This window comes from Hyperolius riggenbachi, chromosome 7 (assembly GCF_040937935.1).
Source record: "Hyperolius riggenbachi isolate aHypRig1 chromosome 7, aHypRig1.pri, whole genome shotgun sequence".
Taxonomy (NCBI): Eukaryota; Metazoa; Chordata; class Amphibia; order Anura; family Hyperoliidae; genus Hyperolius; species Hyperolius riggenbachi.
In genome coordinates this window covers 75,738,482-75,761,668 of record NC_090652.1, presented here as the reverse complement: position 1 = coordinate 75,761,668, position 23,187 = coordinate 75,738,482, and the positions used below count along the sequence as shown (strand labels likewise).

At 44.0% G+C, this 23,187-nt stretch overlaps 1 protein-coding gene across 4 annotated transcripts in view; it reads left to right on the top strand.

The window, feature by feature from the left end:
- Positions 1-23,187, top strand: part of CACNA1H (calcium voltage-gated channel subunit alpha1 H) — an 822,232-nt gene that overhangs the window by 692,096 nt on the left and 106,949 nt on the right. For all 4 annotated transcript variants that reach the window (XM_068244151.1, XM_068244150.1, XM_068244152.1 and 1 more), the window contains 4 exons: positions 2,295-2,421; positions 4,779-4,904; positions 7,924-8,013; positions 9,401-9,593. In XM_068244151.1, the coding sequence (XP_068100252.1) occupies positions 2,295-2,421; positions 4,779-4,904; positions 7,924-8,013; positions 9,401-9,593 (536 nt within the window). The remainder of the gene's footprint in view (positions 1-2,294; positions 2,422-4,778; positions 4,905-7,923; positions 8,014-9,400; positions 9,594-23,187) is intronic.

Here is a 23,187-nt window from a genome sequence, read left to right as displayed (position 1 = left end):
TCCTGTGCGCTGACCACGGAGAGAATTCCACAATTGTTACACTAAATAATTTATACATAATTATTGTAAAAATGAAGCACTTTTTTTATTACATTATTTTTACATTTATTACATTATATGATTCACGTGATCCATCTAGATATGAGGTGTGTCTGCCATGTTTCTTTTCCCCTTGTTATGTTCTTTCTTGATGTACTAATACATTTGTATAATTGTGTGCAGATACTTATGTGTGGTGCTATATATGGTCATATCCCTTTCTCTTGTTCATGCTTTGCTTTGCAGGAACATTTCTTTTCCAGAAAAAGTCATTTATGTCACATTTTACTCTGGATAAAATGTACTTCTTATTTGTATATGTTTACATGCACTTTACATGTTAAGATTTTCGTGATAGTGGTCCTTTAAATGGGTTTTGACAAAGAGCCCTGATGCAATTCACTTGTTCTCCTAGGTGATATTTTCACACCTAATCTATAAAATGCATTTTAAGAAACCAGAATACTCTAATAATAAGTTTGATAGTACTTTTTGCCTACTTTTTAGTACTCTTTCAAGTGCTAAAGAATCATTCTAAACAGAAGATGAAAAATGACATCTTAGAAGAAAACGCAGGAGAAAACATGAATTGCTTATGGGCGAGAGAGAGTTAAATCATGAGTTACAGTAAGAAAGTTAAAGAGGAACTCCAGCCTAAACAAACATACTGTCATTAAGTTACATTAGTTATGTTAATTAAAATAGATAGGTAATATAATCTCTTACCCACAGTTTTAAAAGACCAGGCAAATGTTTGACTTCATGATGGCAGCCATCTTTTTGGTTGAAAGGAGGTGACGGAGCATGAGACACAGTTCCAATTGTCCTGTGTCCTGAGCACCTCTCCTAGTTGCTAGGCAACGTGAATAACAACATAGGAAATCCCATCATGCTCTGCACAGCATCAGGGAAAATGGGTGGAGCTTAGGTAAAAATGCAGCTAAAAATGATGCTTTGGTATGAAAAACAAAGTTCTGATGCTGTGAAACTGTTAAAGAAACACCAAGCCTTTTCAGTTCTTCTGAGTAGATTTTTAGTCCGGAGGTTCACTTTAAAGAGGAGCTGTTAGGTATAAGGTCTCAGAGAAAATAAACACATATATCAGTAGCTAAAGATTGGCTGTACTTACATTACATATGCATTTCACTGTCCACGTTTGGATTTCACAGAATTTGTATATAGTATATGCAGAGATAGATGCTCCTGACAGCTCATGGCAGGCTCCATGTTTTTCTGTCAAATGTGTCGTCATGTCCTGCCTGCTTCCTGATCACAGAAAAGCTCGTACTGAATAACACAGTGTGCAGTGAATATTAATGAGCCATGTGGCTAGGAACAATAGCTGACTCCTGCAGTGTACTCTGCCCGGAGATTTATCAGTGCTACGCGCTGGACTGATTACAAGCTGCTGTAGCGTCTCATTAGCAGCCGAGGGGAGGGCCCCAGAATGCTTTGCAGAATAGTATGCGGCTTGCGTCCTCTTGGGTTTTAACAGCCTTACTGATAAGCACACATCAAAGGTAACTGAGATTTTTATCTTCACTAATGGCTTTTGGGCTTCCTTCTAAACTGTTTAACACAGGAGAATAGAGGTTTAAATTAGCTTCTGCAGCCTGACAGTTACTCTTTAAGGGCCCATGTGAAATTTACTTTTTCTCCTGACATTTCCTAGGAGATAATTTGTCATATTCTCTTTAAAATAGCATTTCAGCACTCTGAAAGTACCAAAATATAGGTGAAAAAGTACCGGCAACATAATTATGAGTATTTTCTTGCTTGCTGGTGGCCTAAAAGGCATTTTATTGACAAGTTTTTGAAAATGTCATCTAGGACATCACTGTGCTAGATGACATTTTCAGAAACTTGTCAATAAAATTGAGCTGTGGTGGAACCACAAGTCCCATGAGGCATTGCAATACTCTGACAGCTCTAAGCGTAACTTGGGAAGGTAGAGGCATGATGGGATTTGTAGTTTTGTCACAGCTGGAGTGCCAAGGTTAGCCATCACTGATCTAGGAGAAAAATCAGGAGAAAAAGTTAATTGCATATGGGCCAAGGTGAAATAATTCAACAGAAATGCTTTGTAAATCAACCTCATGGTCAGTACTATTTTCTGTACATTAGTTGTAAAATACTAACACATCCATTAGTAAACATGATAATGCTGCCGCAGGATGTGCCTCTTCTGTTCATACTGAATGCCATGTCCTCTCTTAGCCTTTGCAGAACATAACCTCCTCCTATTGCCTTCTCAGGGTCATCAGCAGAGCACCAGGGCTGAAGCTTGTGGTGGAGACACTGATATCCTCCCTCCGACCAATCGGAAACATCGTCCTCATCTGCTGCGCTTTCTTCATCATCTTTGGGATCCTGGGAGTACAGGTAGGAGGCGGCAGCACAATCTGACAAGTGCTCATATGGGAATTTCAGCTGCCTGCCTTTATTAAAAGGAACCCGAGGTGTGAGACCTATGGAAGCTGCCATATTGATTTCCTTTTAAACAATACCAGTTGCCTGGCAGTCCAGCTGATGCTTGTGGTCAGTAAAATCTTAATCACACACCTGAAACAAGCATGTTCAGGGTCTATGGCCTTTAAGTATTATAAGTAGAGGATTAGCAGAACAGCCAGGCAATGTGTATTATTTAAAAGGAAATAAACACGTCAGCCCCCATATCAGGGGTGTAACTGCAAATCATGGGGCCCCCCTAGCAAAACTTTGATGGGGCCCCTTAATATTCACAACCCTTCCTTTGCCTCCCCTTGGTGACCCTCACAGCCAGGGGTCCCATCTCACAAGGGTCATAAAACAAGTGTGGCCACCAGGATTTTCACACCCATAACATGTGTAGCCACAAACACACCTGATCTGCAGTATCAGAGGGAGAGAAGGTTAGTAATTGCCCCTCCCCCCCACACACACACACACCTCTGCTCCCCCCAGTTACTCATCTGCAGTCCAAATCTCTCACCTCCGGTTCCCTTTAACCCATTAGCAGCTTCAACAGAGTTCTCCCATTTGGGATAAGGGCCCTTTTCCACTAGCAGTCGCTATCGGTCACGCTGAACGCTAGCGACTGCTGAATCGCAAAAGGTAAAAAATTACCGGCGATTCCCCGACGTTTGCGGCCGCGATTTTGCTATGCTATGCACTGCATAGCAAAATCGCGGCAAATATCGCTCCGCGCTGCGATCGCGTTTCAGGCAAAAACGAATCGCGGTAGTGGAAATACCCTACCGTGATTCCTATGTTATTTAGCAAACCCTAGCGATTGTAAAATCGCTAGCGGATTGCGATTTTGCGATTTCACTAGCGCAAACGCGCTAGTGGAAAAGGGCCCTAAGTGCACTGCCTCTGACCTCAGTCGGCAGAACTTGTGCTGTAAATTCTTTGGAATGCTATGATCTCTCTCTACTAGTAGAAAAGATAGAAACTGAAAGCAGAAGTCCTCTGTTATTGTGTCATACTGCCCCCTAGTGACAAATACACATCACAGCAGTACTAATTAGAAGTAAAGGAAATGTAACAAATGAGTAATAAAACAAAGTGCTAAAATAAACTGGTCTGGAGCACTTGCAAGCCTCTAAATAAATTGGCTGCTAAAGCGTTAAAGAATGACTGGTATAAATTGGTGAATATTTACTTACATTTATAATAATCTTTTACATAAGTGTGTATGATGTAAATGTAAGTGAAAAGGGGATGCCTTGTTTGCTGCGGGGCCACACTGAAGCTCTTCTCTTCAGAATCTTTGATAAAACAAAGTATGCCGGTGATGAGCATCAGTGATGATTGGGTGATGAGTATCACATGGGAGGGGCATGTAGGGGCTGATAATAGGGCTGAACACCCCACTTCTAGCAGTACTATAATTCAACAGACAGTAAATCTTGCATATCCTTAGGATAAACTGCACGAGAAATTAGTGAAGGACTAACAGAAATGACCATGAACTGAAAAAGGAGAACCCCATAATATAAGTCTCACGCATGGCATATAAGATGTGGAGTTGTTTATTTAAACATTGTTTTGTGTGCCCATGCAGCTTATTAAAGTGGACCTCCGCTGTAAATTCCTAAGTGAAAAAGAGCCAGAATGACCTAACTATGACTGTCCCCCCTCTTTTTTTTTTTTTCTTTTTTTTTAACTCAATGCAGCAACAGCTGAGAGCTGACTACTTAATTAAGCATCATTGTGGCAGCTCTGGAATGCAACATACTGTGGCTGGCACTGCACTACTTCCCTCTTCACTTCACCTTTCCGTGGCTGGCACAGTGGCACTAGCCACACTGAGACTCCTCCCACTCACAGATGATTCAGTCTTGCAAAGGCTGAAAACCATAATGGTAGTTTCCCAGAAAGGGGCATGGCTAATGAGAAATGGGGAGGGGTCCCGTCAACTGGAAGTGTGACATGGGCAGAAGGGAGGCGTGGTAGGACTTCCAAACAAGGAAGTCTATCACAATTTAAGAAGCCACCATAGCATACAACTGCAGTCATGTACACCTGCAGCGACCTCTTTTTATCCAGGTTGCCTTTAATTTATTTAGAGATATACAGGTAGGGTTGCCAACGTTTGTCACCTGAAGCAGGCATTGTTAAGAACATTTCTGACCAGGTTTGCTGCATCCGGTACTTTCTCTACCATACCACAACAATTCTGACTGCTTTTTCTATTCTATTCAGCATCCATACTGACGTGTGCTGGTTAGCAACGTAAATGCTGTTTTATGTCTCAGCTTTTCAAGGGCAAATTCTTTTCCTGTGAGGGACCAGATATCCGTAATGTCACCAACCGATCAGAGTGTGTCGGGCCGCGCAACAAGTGGGTGAGGCGGAAATACAACTTTGATAACCTTGGTCAGGTAAGTTGTTTGGAAGCTAAAAACAAATGTGTTAACTGCGTTTAGCCTTCTACATGTTTGTTTGTTTTTAACGTTAATTTAAATTGGATGAAATGGTTGTTTCACTTTTTTGGCAGTATTTTGTCAACATAAGAGAGAGTTGCTTTACTGTTGCGGTAAACCTGGCTCTAGAGCAGGGATGTCAAACTCAAATACAAAGTGGGCCAAAATTGAACACAGGGACCAAGCTGTGGGTCAACCTCAATGTCAAGTGGACATTTCCCTCCCTTATATAGTTCCCTGGTGTCTAATACCCCTCCCTCACCTATACAGTTCCCTGTTCTATACTAGCCCTCTCTCTCCACTATACATTTAACTAGAGCCTAGTGGCCCCCTCTTTCCCCTATACAGTTCCCTGGTGTCTAGTGCCTTCCCCCGTCCCTCCCCCATATGGCTTCCCTGGTGATCTAGGGATTTTCCTCCAGTATAGCTACCCTGCTGTTCTAGAGTGGGGCAAACATAATTAAAAGTGGAGAAACCACTTGGAGGCCAAATTTGCTTGCTCTGCGGGCTAGATTTGGCCCATGGGCCGGAGTTTAACATGTATGCTCTAAAGCTAAGCATACACTACCCAATTTTTCAAAATAGTTTATAAGTTCAATTTGATGTAAACATTAAATCTAGTGAAATCTTTTAGGAAATAAGGATATTTTGATTGATGTTTGCCTGTTTTATCGATGTAAATTGATCAATATATCTTTAGCTAGTTAACCACAAAGGGGTTTTCCCCTTAAGGACCAGAGCAATTGTCACCTTTCAGTGCTCCTCCCTTTTATTCGCTAATAACTTTGTCACTACTTACCACAACAAAGTTATCTATATATTGGTTTGTTTTCTTTCAGCACCAGTTAGGCTTTCTTTGGGTGGTACATTTTACTAAGAAATATTTATTCTAAATGCATTTTAATGAGAATAATAAGAAAAAAATGGAAAAAGAAATCATTACTTCTCAGTTTTCAGTCATATAGTTTTAAAATAATACAAGCTACTTGTCACGGACGATTGCGGGGACGCAGGCGCGTCCTGGAACCGCCCGTAAAGAAAAGAACGATCGCACTCGATTCCTGCATCGATTGCGCTTCAAAACGGTACAATCTGGGTTGAGTGTGTAGGGACAGCTAAAGTCCTTTTCTTAGCAAAGAGAGCACCATTCCAAATGCTGGTTGGCCCTTTTGATATGCTAATCTGCACTGGAGAGTCCCTGGCTTCAAGCTGTGCTGATGGCCCATCCATCAGGTATAAGGTGACAAGCAGCTGGCAGGAAGACTGGCCCTGTGACTGCTGATCAAGCCAGAGGTGTAAACTCAAAGTTGTCTAAGCAGATTTCACATTCAGATGTTAATTGAAGGAGCCAACAGGGCCTTTCATAGACAAGAAGCAGACACAGCTGGACTCCAGTCAGGCTGACTCCGGCCTTAGCAGGAAGAAATGAATGTACAATATAATCTTTTGCCCATTTACAGAATACAATAAATAGGGTGGTTATGAGAGCGGTATCATTGGATCCGTAGGGTCATGCTGGATCTCTTGATACCAGTCGAGAGGGGCCCGGGGCCCCTACCACCCAGGTATGAATCTACTCAGGACCCTGATCTGATGCACTAGCCATGTCAGGTATCATATTAATCTGTATTTTCCTCCAAGTATGAAGCTGTTACCCCCCTAAATGTAACGTGTATGGTTCAGGAGTTACAGCAATTCATAAGTTTAGCTCTAAAATCTCTCAGAGGGAATGAACTGTCATTTGCTGGTAGCTCAGAGGGGGCTGGCATTGCCACACCCCCAAACCAGCTTCATCAAAAGCACAGAGCCAGCAGGCGGGCTGGGTCCTCCACACTGAACCATCTTGCACTCATCAGATGCCAGCTTGAGGATATGCTGGCATCCACCTGGTCTGAACTCTGAACTCTGGACTTTGAAACCAAGGACTTTATGATTCTTCCCACAATAAGGACATCTTTCCAGGAACTAAGTATTTTTCTCCCTTCTTTTATTTTTCATACTGGCTATTACTGTTTTCATAATTGTTGATTTTCAAAATTGTCTGTATATATTAATTATTTATATTGCGTGAATAAACGACTTTCTCCAAGTCATTCACTTTCCGCTACCCTGCTTATCAGCACACACAGAAATGATCCCGGGTCTCTGAAGATACGCTACTGTTTGTTTGTTGTTGGCTAGACAGAATATTGTGTGTTTAACCGTTTTATTCGCAGGATTAGTCAGTCAGTTAGTGGGCCCCACGGTCCCATAGTAACCGCGGTGGTGGCAGTTTACTCTGAACCAGTAGGTGACGTTGTAATCACCCGTGTCTCACAGGCTCCCTTCTGAGTTGTCTGCGGCTAATTCTTAACGGTTCCTGCGCATTGACTGCGACCAGAGTTCGCACGATCTGTGCGCTGGCACCGTTTAGAAGGCTAAGTGCGGTCAGCCACTGAGGGCTCCTGTGACACTACTGTAATTAAAACTCACATAGTTTATTGCCCATTTGTCCTGGTTATTACTCCAATTAAATTATGCCCCATCACAATGTATGGCAACAATATTTTATTTGGAATTAAAGGTGTATTTTTTCAGTTTTGCATCTGTCTATAATTACAAACCCTTATTTGCAAAAATAACAGTAATAGACCCTTGCAACATACATATTAAAAAAGTAGATCGGTGAATGGGACCTGTGTGTCAGCCTGATGTGAAATGGTTTGATAGTGGTTCTTTCTAACATAACATCTCCTCCAGAGTGCCTGGAAATGGAGAGGTCCTGAGTAGACGTCCATCAGGTTTCAGATATGTTCCCCAGGGCCCCCTGTAGATAATTAGATGCCCATCTTTCTATACTAATTTTTACATGTTATCAGCTTTCTATAACTGCAGTTTTGGAATTAACCAATGGCAACAAGAGATTTGTGGTTGTTTAGAATTTACTATACTTACCGATTGCTATCACTGACATTGACTGTGGTCTGTCCCTCCACAGGCCCTCATGTCGCTCTTTGTGTTGTCATCCAAGGATGGCTGGGTGAACATTATGTACGATGGACTGGATGCAGTGGCTCCTGACATACAGGTACAAATATCAATCCACCTTTGTCCAGACAATCCTGTGTATGCCTTGTATGTGCCTGGAACATTTTTTTTTACCAAAGCTGTGTTTGGGTATCTTATCCTTGTAGCTAAGTATATAAAATGTATTCAAGATGAACACTGGCTTCTGCAACACTCTTTCCTACTACCTTACAACTTCAAGTTCAAATCATTTGATCTTTTTTGGCAGCAGCACTATTACACATCCCAGCCCTGAATCAGATTTGAATGTAAAGATAATTTGTGTTCTAGCATCTTTAGTAAACTAGCTTTGTAAAGCAAACCCAACACAAAAAAAAGAAAATACTTACCTACGAAAATGTAGGCCTCTGGAACTTACAGGGGAGCAGCCCCTGCTACCAAAGGGGGGTCTAAAGCTGTAGGAGGCGCCAACTACAATTCCTACCTTATTCTGATACAGGGGTCCATCCTGCAGACCAAGTGTTTTTGTAGCTACACTTTTTATGGGTGTGAAGATCGATTATTTTGTGACCACAATTTTTTTTTCATCCGGGTGACATGAAAAAGTAGCCGGGTGGGGCACAACGGGGGAATGCAGGGCCGGCACAACTCTGCTTACAAGCATAGGAGGGGGATGAGGAAGCGAGCCAATGACAGCCGGGTGCTCACCAAAATTAGCCGGGTGGAGCATCCGGGTAAAAGAGCCTGGGGAGAACACCCTTGAAAGATAGGCCTTTAAAGGGAACCAGAGATGAAGCACCCTTGTGTATTCTACCATATATATCAGTAAGAACATTAGAGAAAACACCTACCCTGCTCTCTGTTTCATCCTCACTGCTAAAAGTGTCTGTTATCAGCTGTGATAAGAAACCCGGACTGAGCATTCAGTCTGGCTTTGCAGGGAATAATTTCAGCTGAGTCATTATAGCAGAGCCACAAGGGGGCAGGCTTGGGCTTGAAAAGACACCAGAGAAGACAGACTCAGCTATAATCTTTCCGTAGCAAAGCCAGACTCTTATCGGATTCTTATCAGGGGTGATAACAGTCAGATTAAACAGAGAACAATGAAACAAAGAGCATATTAGGTGTTTACTGTCATGTTCCCACTAATTTATAAGGTAAAATACACCAGGGTGCTTCATCTCTGGTTCTCTTTAAGCTGTGAGAGCCACCAAGGTGAGGCAAGGGAAGGGGTGTGAACCATTGGTGGGCACCTTCAAAGTTTTAATAGGGGACTTCATCAAAGTTTTGCTGGGGGTGCATGATTTCTAGCTTCGCACATTGGTATACTCTTTCTGTAAGATATCTAATGTCTGTTGATCTCTACTAGTAGACTGTTACTCAGGACTTTCTTGTGTAATGTGAATATGAGAAGTGCTCCACCCTCTGACCTTCCCTTGTTATTGCAGCCCATCCGGAATTACAACCCCTGGATGCTCCTCTTCTTCATCTCCTTCCTCCTCCTCGTCAGCTTCTTCGTCCTCAACATGTTCGTGGGGGTGGTGGTGGAGAACTTCCACAAGTGCCGGCAGCACCAGGAGGCCGAGGAGGCCCGACGCCGGGAGGAGAAGCGGCTGCGACGCCTGGATAAAAAGCGCAGGAGTAAGGCGTTGTACATGTCTGGTCGGTAGACTGTTTAAAAAATCTTTCTGAGCTCTGCCTGCCGCCATAGTCTAGCGAGCTTTAAAAGACGTAACCGTAGATCCGCTATCGGCGTAGCCAGCCGTAAGGACTTCTTTTGAGATGGAAACAGGATGCAAAGGAGCAGTCAGTTATTGAGGACAACCTGGTGACAGACAGGCTACATGTGTCTTATATTATTCCTTTTTACTTTAAAAATTAAGTGGTGTATGTACCATGGTCATTTTAAATGTAAGGTATGGAGTCAAAACTTCACACCTTCACAGCCAATGCATTCACAGGGTTACTTGGCAAATGCCTAGGGCAGGGTGGGTGATCAGGGGCCTAGCTAATGGGCGTCTGACTTGTTATTCTGTGAGTGGTCCATTGTGATCATGTTTCACTTCTATTTCCTGTTTTCAGCCCACAGAGGGAGCAGGATTAAAGTGAACCCAAGTTGAGCATTTAATGGAGGCTGCCATATTTATTTCTTTTTAAACAATATTAGTTGCCTGTCAACCCTGCTGATCAATTTGGCTGCAGTAGTGTCTGATTTACACCAGAAACAAGCATTCAGCTAATCTTGTCATTTCTGATATTGTCAGAAACACTTGTTGCATGCTTGTTTAGGGTCTGTGGCTGAAAGTATTAGGCCCGGTTCACATTAGCGGTTGTTTGCCAAACGGACCGGATGACCTGACCGGATCCGGACCGGATCCGGATCGGAACCGTACGGTTCTGATCCGGATCCGATCCGGATCCGGTCAGGTTGCATCAGGTGGTAATCAGGATGCGATCCGGATCCGTTTGGCAAAGTTAACGTAAAAAAAAAAAAAAATGTTGGGGTCTGGGAGGTCAGCAGAAGGGGGACCTGTGGAATCAGGCCCTCTGCTGTTTAGCACTCACCTCCACCTCCGACATGCTGCCAACATCCTGCCAACACCTCCAGCTCGTGCTGCTCCACTCCAAAATGCTTGCCCATGTGTCCCCAGCCAATATCGCCGCAAAAATCCGCATAGGAAGTGGGGTAGAAAATCCGGATTTCTCAGCCAGTGTGTTGTGCGGCCTCCGGTTCCCATTTGTTTGTATTGGTCGGATGGTGCAGTCCGGCTCCGCCCCGGATACGGCTGCCGGAGGGGCCGGATGAAAAAATAGCGCATGTTGGAACGGAGGCCGGAGTCCGGATCCGGCCCGGATCCGGTCCGGCTCCGGTTCTGCAGAACGGACCCATGTGAACGGACGCATATGCTTTAATTGCTATGCCGTGCGTCCGTTCCGTCCGTTCTGCAGGCGGTGCGGCTCCGGCACGGCGATTCCGGAGGGCCACCGCAAGTGTGAACCGGGCCTAAGAGGCAGAGGATCAGCAGGACTGCTAGGCAACTGGTATTGCTTAAAAATAAATATGGCAGCCTCCATATCCCTCTCACCTCAGGTTCACTTTAAGACATGATCACATGATTGTGAATAGTCATTTAGAGAGTTATGAATCAGTCACCTGATCAGATTGGATCTTATGATTCTCAATGAATTCTCCTTGAGAAGAATTTTTAGTAGGATAAAATCATATCCTCTATCTGTAAGATTTGAAAAGGAGACAATTTCACCTTTGTAGAAATGTTGTCCCATCATGCCTCACAGTATTAGCCTGTGAGAATATGAGCTTGCGCTCAAAAGGAGTACAGGCTCCTCCCACAGACCTCAGGTCACTCTGTGTCCTCCTTATGCCAGCAGCCTGGAGATACTCTTTATACAATTATGTACAAGTGAGATCACAGCAAACAAGCAGTGGACAACAAGACCCAGCATGCCCAACACCAAGTTCCTCATACCTCCCAACTTTTTGAGAGAAGAAACAGGGGAACTTCAAGGCACACCCCTGCCACACCTCTAATCATGCCTTGACCACACCCGTCGTCATGCTTACCACAAGAATTCAGAAGCCAAGGATGTAGTTTTATCATTCAAGCCACACTGGTCCTTTCTATCAACAGTAGTTTTTCTTCATTTTAACATTTGAAGAAAGATTAAATAATTAATCTTTAAATAATCTTTAATTTAATAATTTAAATGATGGGAATAAAGTTTAAAGTCAATTAGATGCATTTTCAGTATACAAATACATATATTCACTATTTGTACAGATCTGTACATCAGCCCTGAAAAGGGACAAATGAGGAAAAAAGAAAGAGAGACTAACTAATCACAAACAAAATAGTACATATAAGGTTCAGACATGCACAATATAACTCAGAAGGTAAAAGAAAGGTCAGGTCAAAGCAGAGGTCATCACAGCATTGGGTTCATCACAAGATTGTGTACATACCAGCAACTGTACTCAGTAATCTGGCACTGGTCTGAAGCGAATACAGGCCCTAAATAGGCAGTCCAATCTGTCAGGTGACTTGATTTGTATATTCATTGGGATTCCTGGTACCACCCACAGGTGGACTGAGGAACTGCAGCAATACAACTTACTATACCACCCGCAGGTGAACCAAATAACTGCAGTGACTGTCCATAGACTGGACTGTGCCATCTGCTGGAAGGCAGCAGAAGTCCAGAATAATTCATACAAATGCAGGAGGAGTGAGGCAGTGTTCGTGACAGTGTTGCCTTCTTATAATTCTCAGGGAGCTCAGAGGTAAGATGCCTCCTCTGGAATCCCCTGCCTAAAGCCAAGTTGTGGTACCTTCCTGTTCTGTCTGCTGCAGAAAAATCAAATGGTTGGATAATAGTCCATCTAAGAGGGGACTCCATTATTATGGCCTTGTGGGATAGGGAGAAGTCACAATTACCCCAGTCGAATCTTGCCACATCTACCTCTGACTAGTTCTTAGGCGATTCAAAAACCTCCAGAAAAATATTATCAGAGTTGGGGCTAGTTTAGACGGGTGTCAGTGCTGGCGGCGACACAGTGTTGTATGCTTATCTGCTACTGAGCAGAAAAGCATTTGGCAACCTTTGTTGGTGCTTCCCATCGTTCGGTTGTTGCGTTTTGACTCCCTCAGGGGGACAGGGAAGCACTGAGCATAGCCGATCCTGGACGCTAGATGTAACGAGATCAAGCCTGGCGTTTGCGCGAACAATGAGAAACACCTGTATCAACATTTAAAAAGCGATGTCTTTTCATTTGAATGGACTCCGTCGCCGCGCATTTAACACCCGTGTGAACTGGGCCTTCGTGTGTGAGCGCGTGTTCAGCCCCAATAGCTCAGTTGCCTGTGTAGATGCCTTTTTTTTACATTTTTACATGCACAGATTATATGCATACATTTTGTGCAAGTGTATAAGTTACAGCTGCATCACATATTTAAAATGGACTTGAACTCAGAACTCCTCTCTGCTCTAAAAGATACACAAGAGCATAATAACCTTTAAACAAAAAACATCTCTTTATTTCAGCTGATAAAAATCCAACAATAAATCTGCAGAGTTTCTACTTGATTCATAGAAGCAGACATATTGTTTACAGCCTGTGCTCTCAAATGGGCTTATCTGCCATAGGCAGCCACGTGACACGGGGGGGCAATTACAACTAGCGATTAGACACAAATGAGGGGGAATTACACAGGATAAACTCTTTAAATACATACAGGGTGCATTTCTGTTATGTTTTCCTTCTGTCCTGTGCAAGTGTTTAGGTCCACTTTAATTGGAGGAGGCGCAAACAAAAAAAGACATTCAGCCATTCAGAGTATCTGCTACGGGAACTGAGCTATTTGGGTCGGACCTACAGCCGAACACCAAGGCTAAATATTATCAGCAGGTCCTCTAACTGGTGCATTGTGGGTTATAGGAAAGGGGCAGAGGAATATAAATAACAGTAAGAACAGAAAGGCAAGCATGGAAATCTGGATACAAAGGAAATATGCATGTTGCATGGCTATAACTGGGTGACCAGCATGTCAATGTCCCAGCATTACTCAGGGTGCAGGGAGATGAGTGATTAGATAGGACTGCTCTTCCCCTTCCCTCCCTTGTGTCTTATAGGAAAACTTAAGTCAAAAATAAAAAATGATATTTACTCACCCGGGGCATCCCTCAGCCCCCCGAAGCTGGATGGTGCCCTCACAGCCCCGCTCCGATCGTCCTGTCCCCGCCGACGGCTACTTCCGGGTTCGGCGACTGCCGCCGACAGGCTGGGAACGCGGCTGATTTTCCGCGTTCCCAGCCGCTATATCACCCTCTATGCTGCTATAGCATATAACATATACGCTATAGCAGCATAGAGGGTGATATAGCGGCTGGGAACGCGGAAAATCAGCCGCGTTCCCAGCCTGTCGGCGGCTGTCGCCGAACCTGAAAGTAGCCGCCGGCGGGGACAGGACGATCGGAGCGGGGCTGCAAGGGCACCATCCAGCTTCGGGGGCTGAGGGATGCCCCGGGTGAGTAAATATCATTTTTTATTTTTGACTTAAGTTTTCCTTTATGGCTGGTGCACACCATGCAAATGATCATCGGATAGATAGGTCGAATCGATTATATCTGATAGGTCCAATCTGATTTCTGATCGTTTTTCTGATCGATTTTGTACAGAAGTGATCGGAAAACCGATTGGGAAAATGAAACTGTCACAGTGCCATCTGTAAATAAGGAATAAAAGTATGTTTAAAAATATCCAGTTCAGGGGTACTACCTTAATATCTGGTCCCTAAGCAGAATGAGCATACTTATTGAACAATTGCAGCTAGTCACAGTGGTTCTAAACATTGTTACCCTTAGCCGTATTGGTGGTAATGAAGATTTCAAAGTATGGTATAATTACTTCATTGTGGCATCTGCCCATATCCATCACAGGTCATAATAATGTAAGAGCAAGAGGCATAGACAGTAATAAAATATGATAGACATTCTGTACAAAAGTAAAATGTTTTGGGTCGCCATTGCATTTTTCCTAGCTTTTCCACTAATATAGATGTCAATGCAAGTCCCCACGGACGCCATTTTGTCCCACTTGCATTGGTGCTTTACCAAACCTATGGTTGCTCACTAACTTTCCTTGAGAGAAAACAATTGCATGTATCACTACTTAATGCTAAAATCCAACCTTAGCTGGATTCACCTATTAACCCTTGGATAACGCACAATTCAACTAACTGAACTGAAATGGACCTGTCATATACATACAACAGATGGCTTTACCTAATGACTTTTCCCCGATAATCTGCCCATGGGGCCAATTAGCATATTAGTCTTTGCTTTATCTTCAAAGAAAAATGAATATTACCTCTGGCAACAAAATGGCTTCCTTCAAACTGTGGGGCCAAAAGAAGCTCTCTGTGGTATCCCATGGCAACTGGCAGCCAGCCAGTCTTCACCTTTCATCAGCTTAGGTGATGAGTGCGCTGACATATGAATTCTGATTGGTTGCTGTGGGACATCCCTTTGCCTCGTGCCGTATGTACATGACAGGTCGAATTTAGCTACCTCCGAGACAGTAAATTATGCTGTGCTACGCCAGGCGTCACTTGCAGCCTTTGATGACTGACACTCATTATGTTGCCTTTTCCTCTCAAACCTCCCTCTGCGCAATTAGTACGTAGAATGCCAACGCATGGACCTGCATGCAAACTCCAGGCTGCATGAGGCATGTAGGCCAAGCACGGAATCTGAGCTTGTAGCTTGAGAAATGCTCCTTGCTATAACAAGTAATACAGTAAATGCAATGTGATTATGATGCACATAGCATGTACAAGGTATGAATGTATAATGGAAATGGGATACTAGCTGACACCATGGGATTTATAAAGGGGATGGTACAGGTTTATATTTCCTATTTAGCATGTTCTGTAGTATGATTTTTATTGTTGTTTTTTTAAATGAAATATGTGCTATGATTATTTAGTATGTAATTGTTGTGGCCAGTAGGCGGGCTTCTCATTACACAGTTAGTTTGGTTGAAAAAAAACATCTGTCCCTCCAGTTCAACCAGAAAAAAAGAAAAAAACACTATCTTGAACCTGCACATATGCCAGTTGATCCAGGGGAAAGCGAAAAAAGGCCTGGGCCAATTAGCCTTAAAAGGGGAAAAATCCTGCCCGACTCTAGATGGCAGTCAGATAAATCCCTGGATCAACTCTCCCAAGAATCACCTAGTAGTTATAGTATTAGATGCCCTTTAATGCAAGTAAAGCATCCAAACCCTCTTGAAGTGCAGATTAGAGTTTGCCATAACTACTTCTTGAGCTAAGATGTTCCATATTTTAACCACTCTCACTGTGAAGGATCTATTTCTAAATATGGCAAAAACCTTTTTCCTCCATATGCAGAACATGTCCCCTTGTCCGTTGTACAACCCTAGGGACAAAAATCTAATCTGCCAAGCTTTTGTATTATCCTCTGAAGTATTTATACATGGTAATTAGGTCACCTCTAAGCAGGGGCGTAGCAATAGGGGTTGCAGAGGTTGCGACCGCATCGGGGCCCTTGGGCCAGAGGGGCCCCGAAGGGCTCTCCCTCAACTACAGTATTAGCTCTCTATTGGTCCTGTGCTCATAATAATCACTTCTACAGATAATTTGAACAGTGGTAATCATTAACAAACTGTTCCCCATCCCCTTCTTGCACCTCTGACACTGTAGTTGCCATTGGCAGGTTTTGGTGCGCCGTATCAATTGTTATGTATAGAGTGCTTGGGGGGCCCCATTGTAAAACTTGCATCGGGGCCCAAAGCTCCTTAGCTACGCCACTGCCTCTAAGTGAGGTCACCTACCTTTTTTCAGGCTAAAAAAGCCCAGTTTGTATAACCTTTCTTGGTCAGTGAGATCTTCCATCGCTCATTGAGTGACAAGGTATATGTAAAGGTGGCCATGAACACATAGATTGACACCCAATGAGGCAAACAGATAGATGTCAATCTGATCAGAGTGGGATCTAATCATTCCACAAACTACACATAGATTTTCAATACATTTCAGCCTGAAATCTACAGTATTGATGATCTATCGAACTGCTGCATTGCACTGTTTGATACAGTGCAGCACTACGGTATGTCGATCTGCCGCTGATCCTCTGCCGCCTGTGATTGATTAAGATTTTTCCATCCTGTCCGATCGATTTTCAGCAAGTATCAATTGAAATTCTGATCAGTGTGGCATGTTGTGCTATAGATTCCTGGCAGATTTCATTAGACTAACCAAATCTTTTGGGTACTGACTGGGAAAATCGATGTGTGTATGGCTGGCATAAGGTGTAGCTTTATGCTTTCTACCTTTACTTCTATCCCTCTCCTTCTGGGTAATGCTGGGTATAAACTATGAGATATGACAAAAAATGTATGTCTACCTGATATCGATTATTTACCACCTTGCCTGTTGCCTCACTTGATATTTGGTCAGATCTCAGTAGAGACTATTGCTGATCATGTCAGGTGACAGTTTAGGGCTGAGACCTATACGGACAGGTACTTAGGTCTCAACAGTGTATCCTGCCCTATGGAGAGGAGGGGACTGGGGGGCGAGACTCTATCCTGGCAGATCTCTAGATGGGAGGCCAGTGACTCCTACACAGGAATGATTGTTTTGGCTAATTAAAATCTTAAAGGACAACTGAAGTGAGATGGATATGGAGGCTGTCATATTTATTTCCTTTCATGCAATACCAGTTGCCTGGCTGTCCTGCTGATCCTCTGTCTCTAATATTTTTTGCCACAGACCCTGAACAAGCATGCAGCAGATCAGGTGTTTCTGACATTATTGTCAGATCTGACAAGATTAGCTGCATGCTTGTTTCTGGTGTGATTCAGACGCTACTGCAGCCAAATTGATCAGCAGGGTTGACGAGTAACTGGTAGAAAAAATAACCTCCATATCCCTATAATATTGTCTTCATCCACGCAAGAGTGCCTCTCCTCTGTGACCTGGCGCATGTTATTACTTAAAGGACAACTATCAAAGCTGAGATTACTGTCAGAACAGAGCTGTAATAGAATGTAGCAGCTTAGACAAGATAAACGTTATTGTCCCTCCCCCCCTAAAATACTGTGCAAATGGGTCCCATAGTTGTGGTGTCGGCGTTCATAAGCAGGAGAAACCATGTGACTGAGGGGACACCGTTATTTGTTAAAGCTTCAGCGCAGAATCCTGAAAAATATGCCCCTCACCACTGTGTGAAAGCCAAACATGCGGCATCAGGAATGAGTGAGAGTGGTTGTCTCTTGCTTCCTCTCTCCTGCAAACACTCTGCATCCAGTGCGTGTGAGCGCGAGTGTGCGCGTATGCTCAGGAGTCTGCCATTGCTATGCAACGCACTGGATGCAGAGTGTCTGCAGGAGAGAGGAAGCGAGAGGGGTTGTCTCTCACTCACTCCTGATGCCGCACACGGCTTTCACACAGCTAGGGGAGGTGTATTTTCCAGGATCCCGTGCTGAAGCTTTATCAAATAACGGTGTCCCCTCAGTCACATGGTTTCTCCTGCTTATTGGCGCCAACACCACAGCTGTGGGTCCCATTTGCACAGTATGTTAGGGTTGGGGAATGACAAAAACTTTTTACCTTGTCTATGCTGCTGCATTCTATTACTGCTGTTGTGACAGCATCCTCAGCTTTGATAGTTGTCCTTTAATAACATGCCGTGGGTCACAGAGTCACAGAGTTGATGGCGCCAGCGGTGGATGGGGACTGGGAGAGCATGGAGCCACAGACTGACAGAGGAGTGCGCTGGCCAGAACAGGTGAGGCACTACTCTGTTGCACACTCTGCAGGGGTCCAGTTAAAGAGAAACTCCAACCAAAAATGTAACTTTATCCCAATCAGTAGCTGATACCCCCTTTTACATGAGAAATCTATTCCTTTTCACAAACAGACCATCAGGGGGTGCTGCATGACTGATATTGTGGTGAAACCCCTCCCACAAGTAACCCCCCCCACAAGAAAAGTTCGAACTTTTGGCAGTTTCCTGTCTGTGAACCTTGTTGCATTGTGGAAAATAGCTGTTTACAGCTGTTTCCAACTGCCAAAAACCATGGCGCAGCTACATCACCTGCCAACATTAAAATGTTCACTAGAGTTCCTCTTTAAGTTTGGGGGAGGCCTGGAGGGGAAAGCAGCTGGGAAGGGGCTTTGTCAGGGGGACCCCCATATGTGACTTTCCCTCCTTTGAAGGCTGGATTCATACTTAGATGAGTTGCGTTGAGTTGCATCACGTTGCTGCATGCTTTGTTCATTGGGATGCAACGCAAAGTAACACATCTTAATGCAACTCAAAGCAACACATTTAAGTGTGAATCCAGCCTTAATTACAGGTTTGCTTTAAGGCCCAGCTAATCCTAAAAATATTTTGCTCAGTTTTCCCCAGGGTTGGTGCCTTCAGTGTATTCTTGCTGTATGTATCACCCAAATGGGAAGATTGGTTCTCTTTTCCTGCTTTGTGTCACACCCATGAGTGGAAGAGGAAATTAGGGAAACAGAGCCAAAGATCACAATAAAAAAACAAACCCATTCTCACTATGGTGGAGAAGAGTACTACAGTCTGTGTTCCTGATGAAGAGGTTTTTTTAGTTAGCTTTTACTAAAATGTAACTTTATTTTTTAGCCTGCAGTGAGCTATTCTCTTCATATATGGAAGACGATTTGTTTACTTGCAGCCATCATACCACACGCTGCTTGGTGAACAGAACACCCAAATCGAGGTCGAGGCAAAGGCGAGAGAGGCTCCAGCCTCAGGGCGCAGTGTAGGAGGGGGCGCACAATTCACTCAGCTATCATTCCCCTATTGTGTTTGAAGCAGAGAAAAATAAGAAAAGGGGATACATGGCAGCGACTGAAAGCCATATAACTAGATATTAAGGTGTGTGTGGTGGTGGAGTTGGCGGCCCTGGGATGCCTCTTAGTCTAATAGCGATCAGTGTGTAACAGCAGGGTTGGGAGGGATGGAGGGGGGCACTTTCGTGTCTCAGCCTTGGGTGCTGGAGGACCTTGTCCCGGCTCTGCCCCCAGGTTAATTTTGCATGGGGCCCTATTGGAGCTAGAACCAGCCCTGGGTTCCTTACAGCACAATGATCCTCCGTAAACACGACAGTCTGTTTAGTTGCACAATAGCTCCTTGTTGTGATCTGCATCAGCGAAGTGTCATGTTAAACAGCACTGAGGCTTTGTATGTAATATCAGGTCATGGTGTGGCTAGTCTCCCTCCGCAGTCAGCATCCAGCATCGTGCGGTCCATGCTCATTAGTTTGCGGAATGGATGGGGGAACCTTTGCAGAGAATTAAGAAGTAATTGGGCCGGATTGCACAGAATAAAGCCCCGGGACATGCTTTGCAAAATAAACTCCAGTCTCGTCCCATGCACCAGAAATAATGATTCCACCAGCGCACAGGCTCCCCAGACGAGCGGCGGCGGCGGTACAATTTTCGGAGAATGGGTGCCTTCCAGCAAGGGCAGGACTAGACGCTGTAAGTGGATGGGGGTTAGGAGACTCAATTTGTTCTGATTTCAACCTTATGAGTCACCAAATTTCACTAGACGCAGATTTGTGTTCAAACTTTAACTCCTGAAAGCCCATGAGGGTTACTGCGGAAGGGACAAAAGTGTAAGAAAAATATCACAGGAAGGAGGAAGCATCCTAGAATGTTATTTAAAGAGGAACTTTAATGCAGGATTGAACTTTATTCCAATCAGTAGCCAATACCCCCTTTCCAATGAGAAAACTTTGCCTTTTCTCCTCAGGGTCTGTATGGCTGATATTGTGGTGAAACCCCTCCCACAGTCTGATGTCAGGGCCATGGCCATGACAGTTTGCTGTCTACAAGCCTTGTTGCATTCTGGGAAATAATGGCTGTTTTCAACTGCCAAGCAAGTAATAACTTCCACTGTGCATAGAATTCTTCGTAACCAAACATTCTGTACAGATCACCTGGCAGAACTAAAGATGTTGCTGCCTGTGATAAATGTCAGAAAGTAAATCAGGGAGAGGAAACATTTTACAATGGGCAAACGCCAACTAAATAATTTAAAAAATGAATATTGTAACGTATAAACAAATAAATAGAGTGGAATATGGAAGGCGACATCTTTATTCCTCCAAAATCTCCTCTCAAGCCACAGAGCTGAAAACATTGTCGAACCGCTGAGTAATAAGAGTGCTTTTGTGCAAAAGAAAAAAAACCTTCATTTTTTGAAATTGTAATCACATGACCAGAACATTAGCGTCAGGCTCTGTGGGTGTGGCTACTGCTGATTGGAGATCATCATGCCACAGTTCAGAGTGAATACCTACTAGAATTTGGCAGCCTATCGCAGAGAGCCATTTAACTAGGAATGCTGTAAGGGGGTGCTCTGTTTGGGAGGTACAGTGTAATGGTTAAGCACTATAATTTTAGGCTACTGTAGATAAAGTAAATGGGAGAGCACTGCGTGATGAGAGTGGCATAATGTGTACACTGTAAAAGTGTACACATTGTTGCCCGTCACTGCCAGGGGCGGAGCTTGCAATCCCATTCATTATACTGAATGGCATCCCGAGCGCAATAGCCCCAAAATGCAGGCAACCATGCGCTACCATTCAGTGGTGAATCGCAGCGCCTCTATGGAAACAGCAGACAGTGCAGTCTATGCACTGTCTGATGTCATTGCGATCGCGTTTTCATAAGCGCGCATGAAAGTGCGCTATATGGAAATGAGGCCTTATGAATTTCGAGCCAGCAGATGAGTAATAAACCCTACCACCTGCCGATCCGTTCAGCAGTAATAGAGAGACTTACATTACAGTCTCTCTATTTTACACTGCAAGGAGTCTTTAAAGGACAACTGTAACGAGAGGAATATGGAGGCTGCCATATTTATTTCCTTTTAGCCAGGCAACTGGCATTGTTCAAAAGGAAATAAATATGTCAGTCTCCATATCACTGTTGTTTCAGTTGTCCTTTAAAGAGGAACTCCTGTGAAAATCATGTAATAAAAAAAGTGTTTCATTTTACAATAATTATGTATAAATGATTTAGTCAGTGTTTGCCCATTGTAATAGCTTTCCTTTCCCTGATTTACATTCTGACATTTATTACATGGTGACATGTTTACTGTTGGCAGGTGATGTAGCTGCTGCTTGCTGTTTTGGCAGTTGGAATCAGCTGTAAACAGCTATTTCCCACAATGCAACAGGGTTCACAGACCGGAAACTGCCAAGAGTACATACTCAGAATTTCTTTGTGGGAGGGGGTTTCACCACAATATCAGCCAAACAGCGCCGCCTGATGGTCTGTTTGTGAAAAGGAATAGATTTCTCATGTAAAAGGGGGTATCAGCTACTGATTGGGATAAAGTTCAATTCTTGGTCTGGGTTTCTCTTTAAAAGATACATCAGGCAATCTGAAAAATAAAGGTTTCACTCACCTGTGGCTTCTTTCTGCCCCTACAAGTCTGTTAGGTCCCATGGTGCAGTTCCACTCTGAGCCTGGCCTCCACTCTACCTCCATAACCCCCCCCCCCCCCTTCCCCAAAGCAGTGAGCGCTGAGGCCCTTGAGGCGGACAGGGCCCTGGGGCAATTGCCCCCTTTACCTCAATAGCAGCTTCATCCCTGTTTACAGGCATGTTGATGATGTCATAGCGCATACATAGGAGGCCGCAGCTCACTCCACAAGGTAGCGGGTAGAACTGGCAGGTTCGGCTGAGGACAGGCTCCAGATGTGCTGCCTTACTTCTCAAATACATTTGTCAATCCCATTCAAAACGTCTTTAAGTTTAAGCACACTACCCCTCTATAGAGAGAGAAAAGACGACAATTTCTCACAATCAAAACCGCATTCATCCTCTGAGCGGCATCTAAAACAAAGGGAACGTTTGCCGCAGGAAAGTGGAGCAGAGGGTGCAGAATGAGCGGCCCGCAGCCAGCAGTGCCGGCTATCTGTTATAAATAATACCCACAACAATTCCTTGATAATTCCACCCTCACACGCCGCATTGTATTATCCCCAATAGCTGGCGCATGGCCCACTTACGCTTCGCTGCCGAACGGCTCGGAGAGCGCAAATAAAAATTCCGCTGTCACATTTTTATCACCCTGAAGATTATTTTAAGACAGATCCTTGATTGTCACTTTGCAAATAGTCTGGCAAAAGCTTATGCGATTATCAGCGCTGGCACCACGTCACGCTTTTCTCGCAGATTAAATGATTCCTTTTATTTGTTTTTGGTGGCGCTTTTCCATCTTTCCAGGCAGCTACGCTCATTTTATTTTTTTTCCTCCAACTTTTCTACTTAAAGGGAACCTGAGGTGAGAAATATATGGAGCCTGACAAATGTATTTTCTTTTAAACAATGCACATTGCCTGGCTGCCCTGCTGATCCTCTGACTCCAAAGATGGCCATACATCTTGGTGGACAATCGACCATCCGATTCGATAGTTATCGAATGGGATGAAAATCGGCGCTGCCAAGTGCATGCCCGATCGACGATGCAACTAATTTCGGGCCGAACACGTCGATCGGACGTGCTGCAAGATGTCGGGCCGACGTGGTTGTGGCGGTACTGGCAAGCGATATCGGGACGATCGACTAACACGAAACCCCTTGCGCTGTCCCCCAGTGTATCAATGCGCATGTATGGGCTTGATTCACTAAACTGTAATAACTCAAATATTA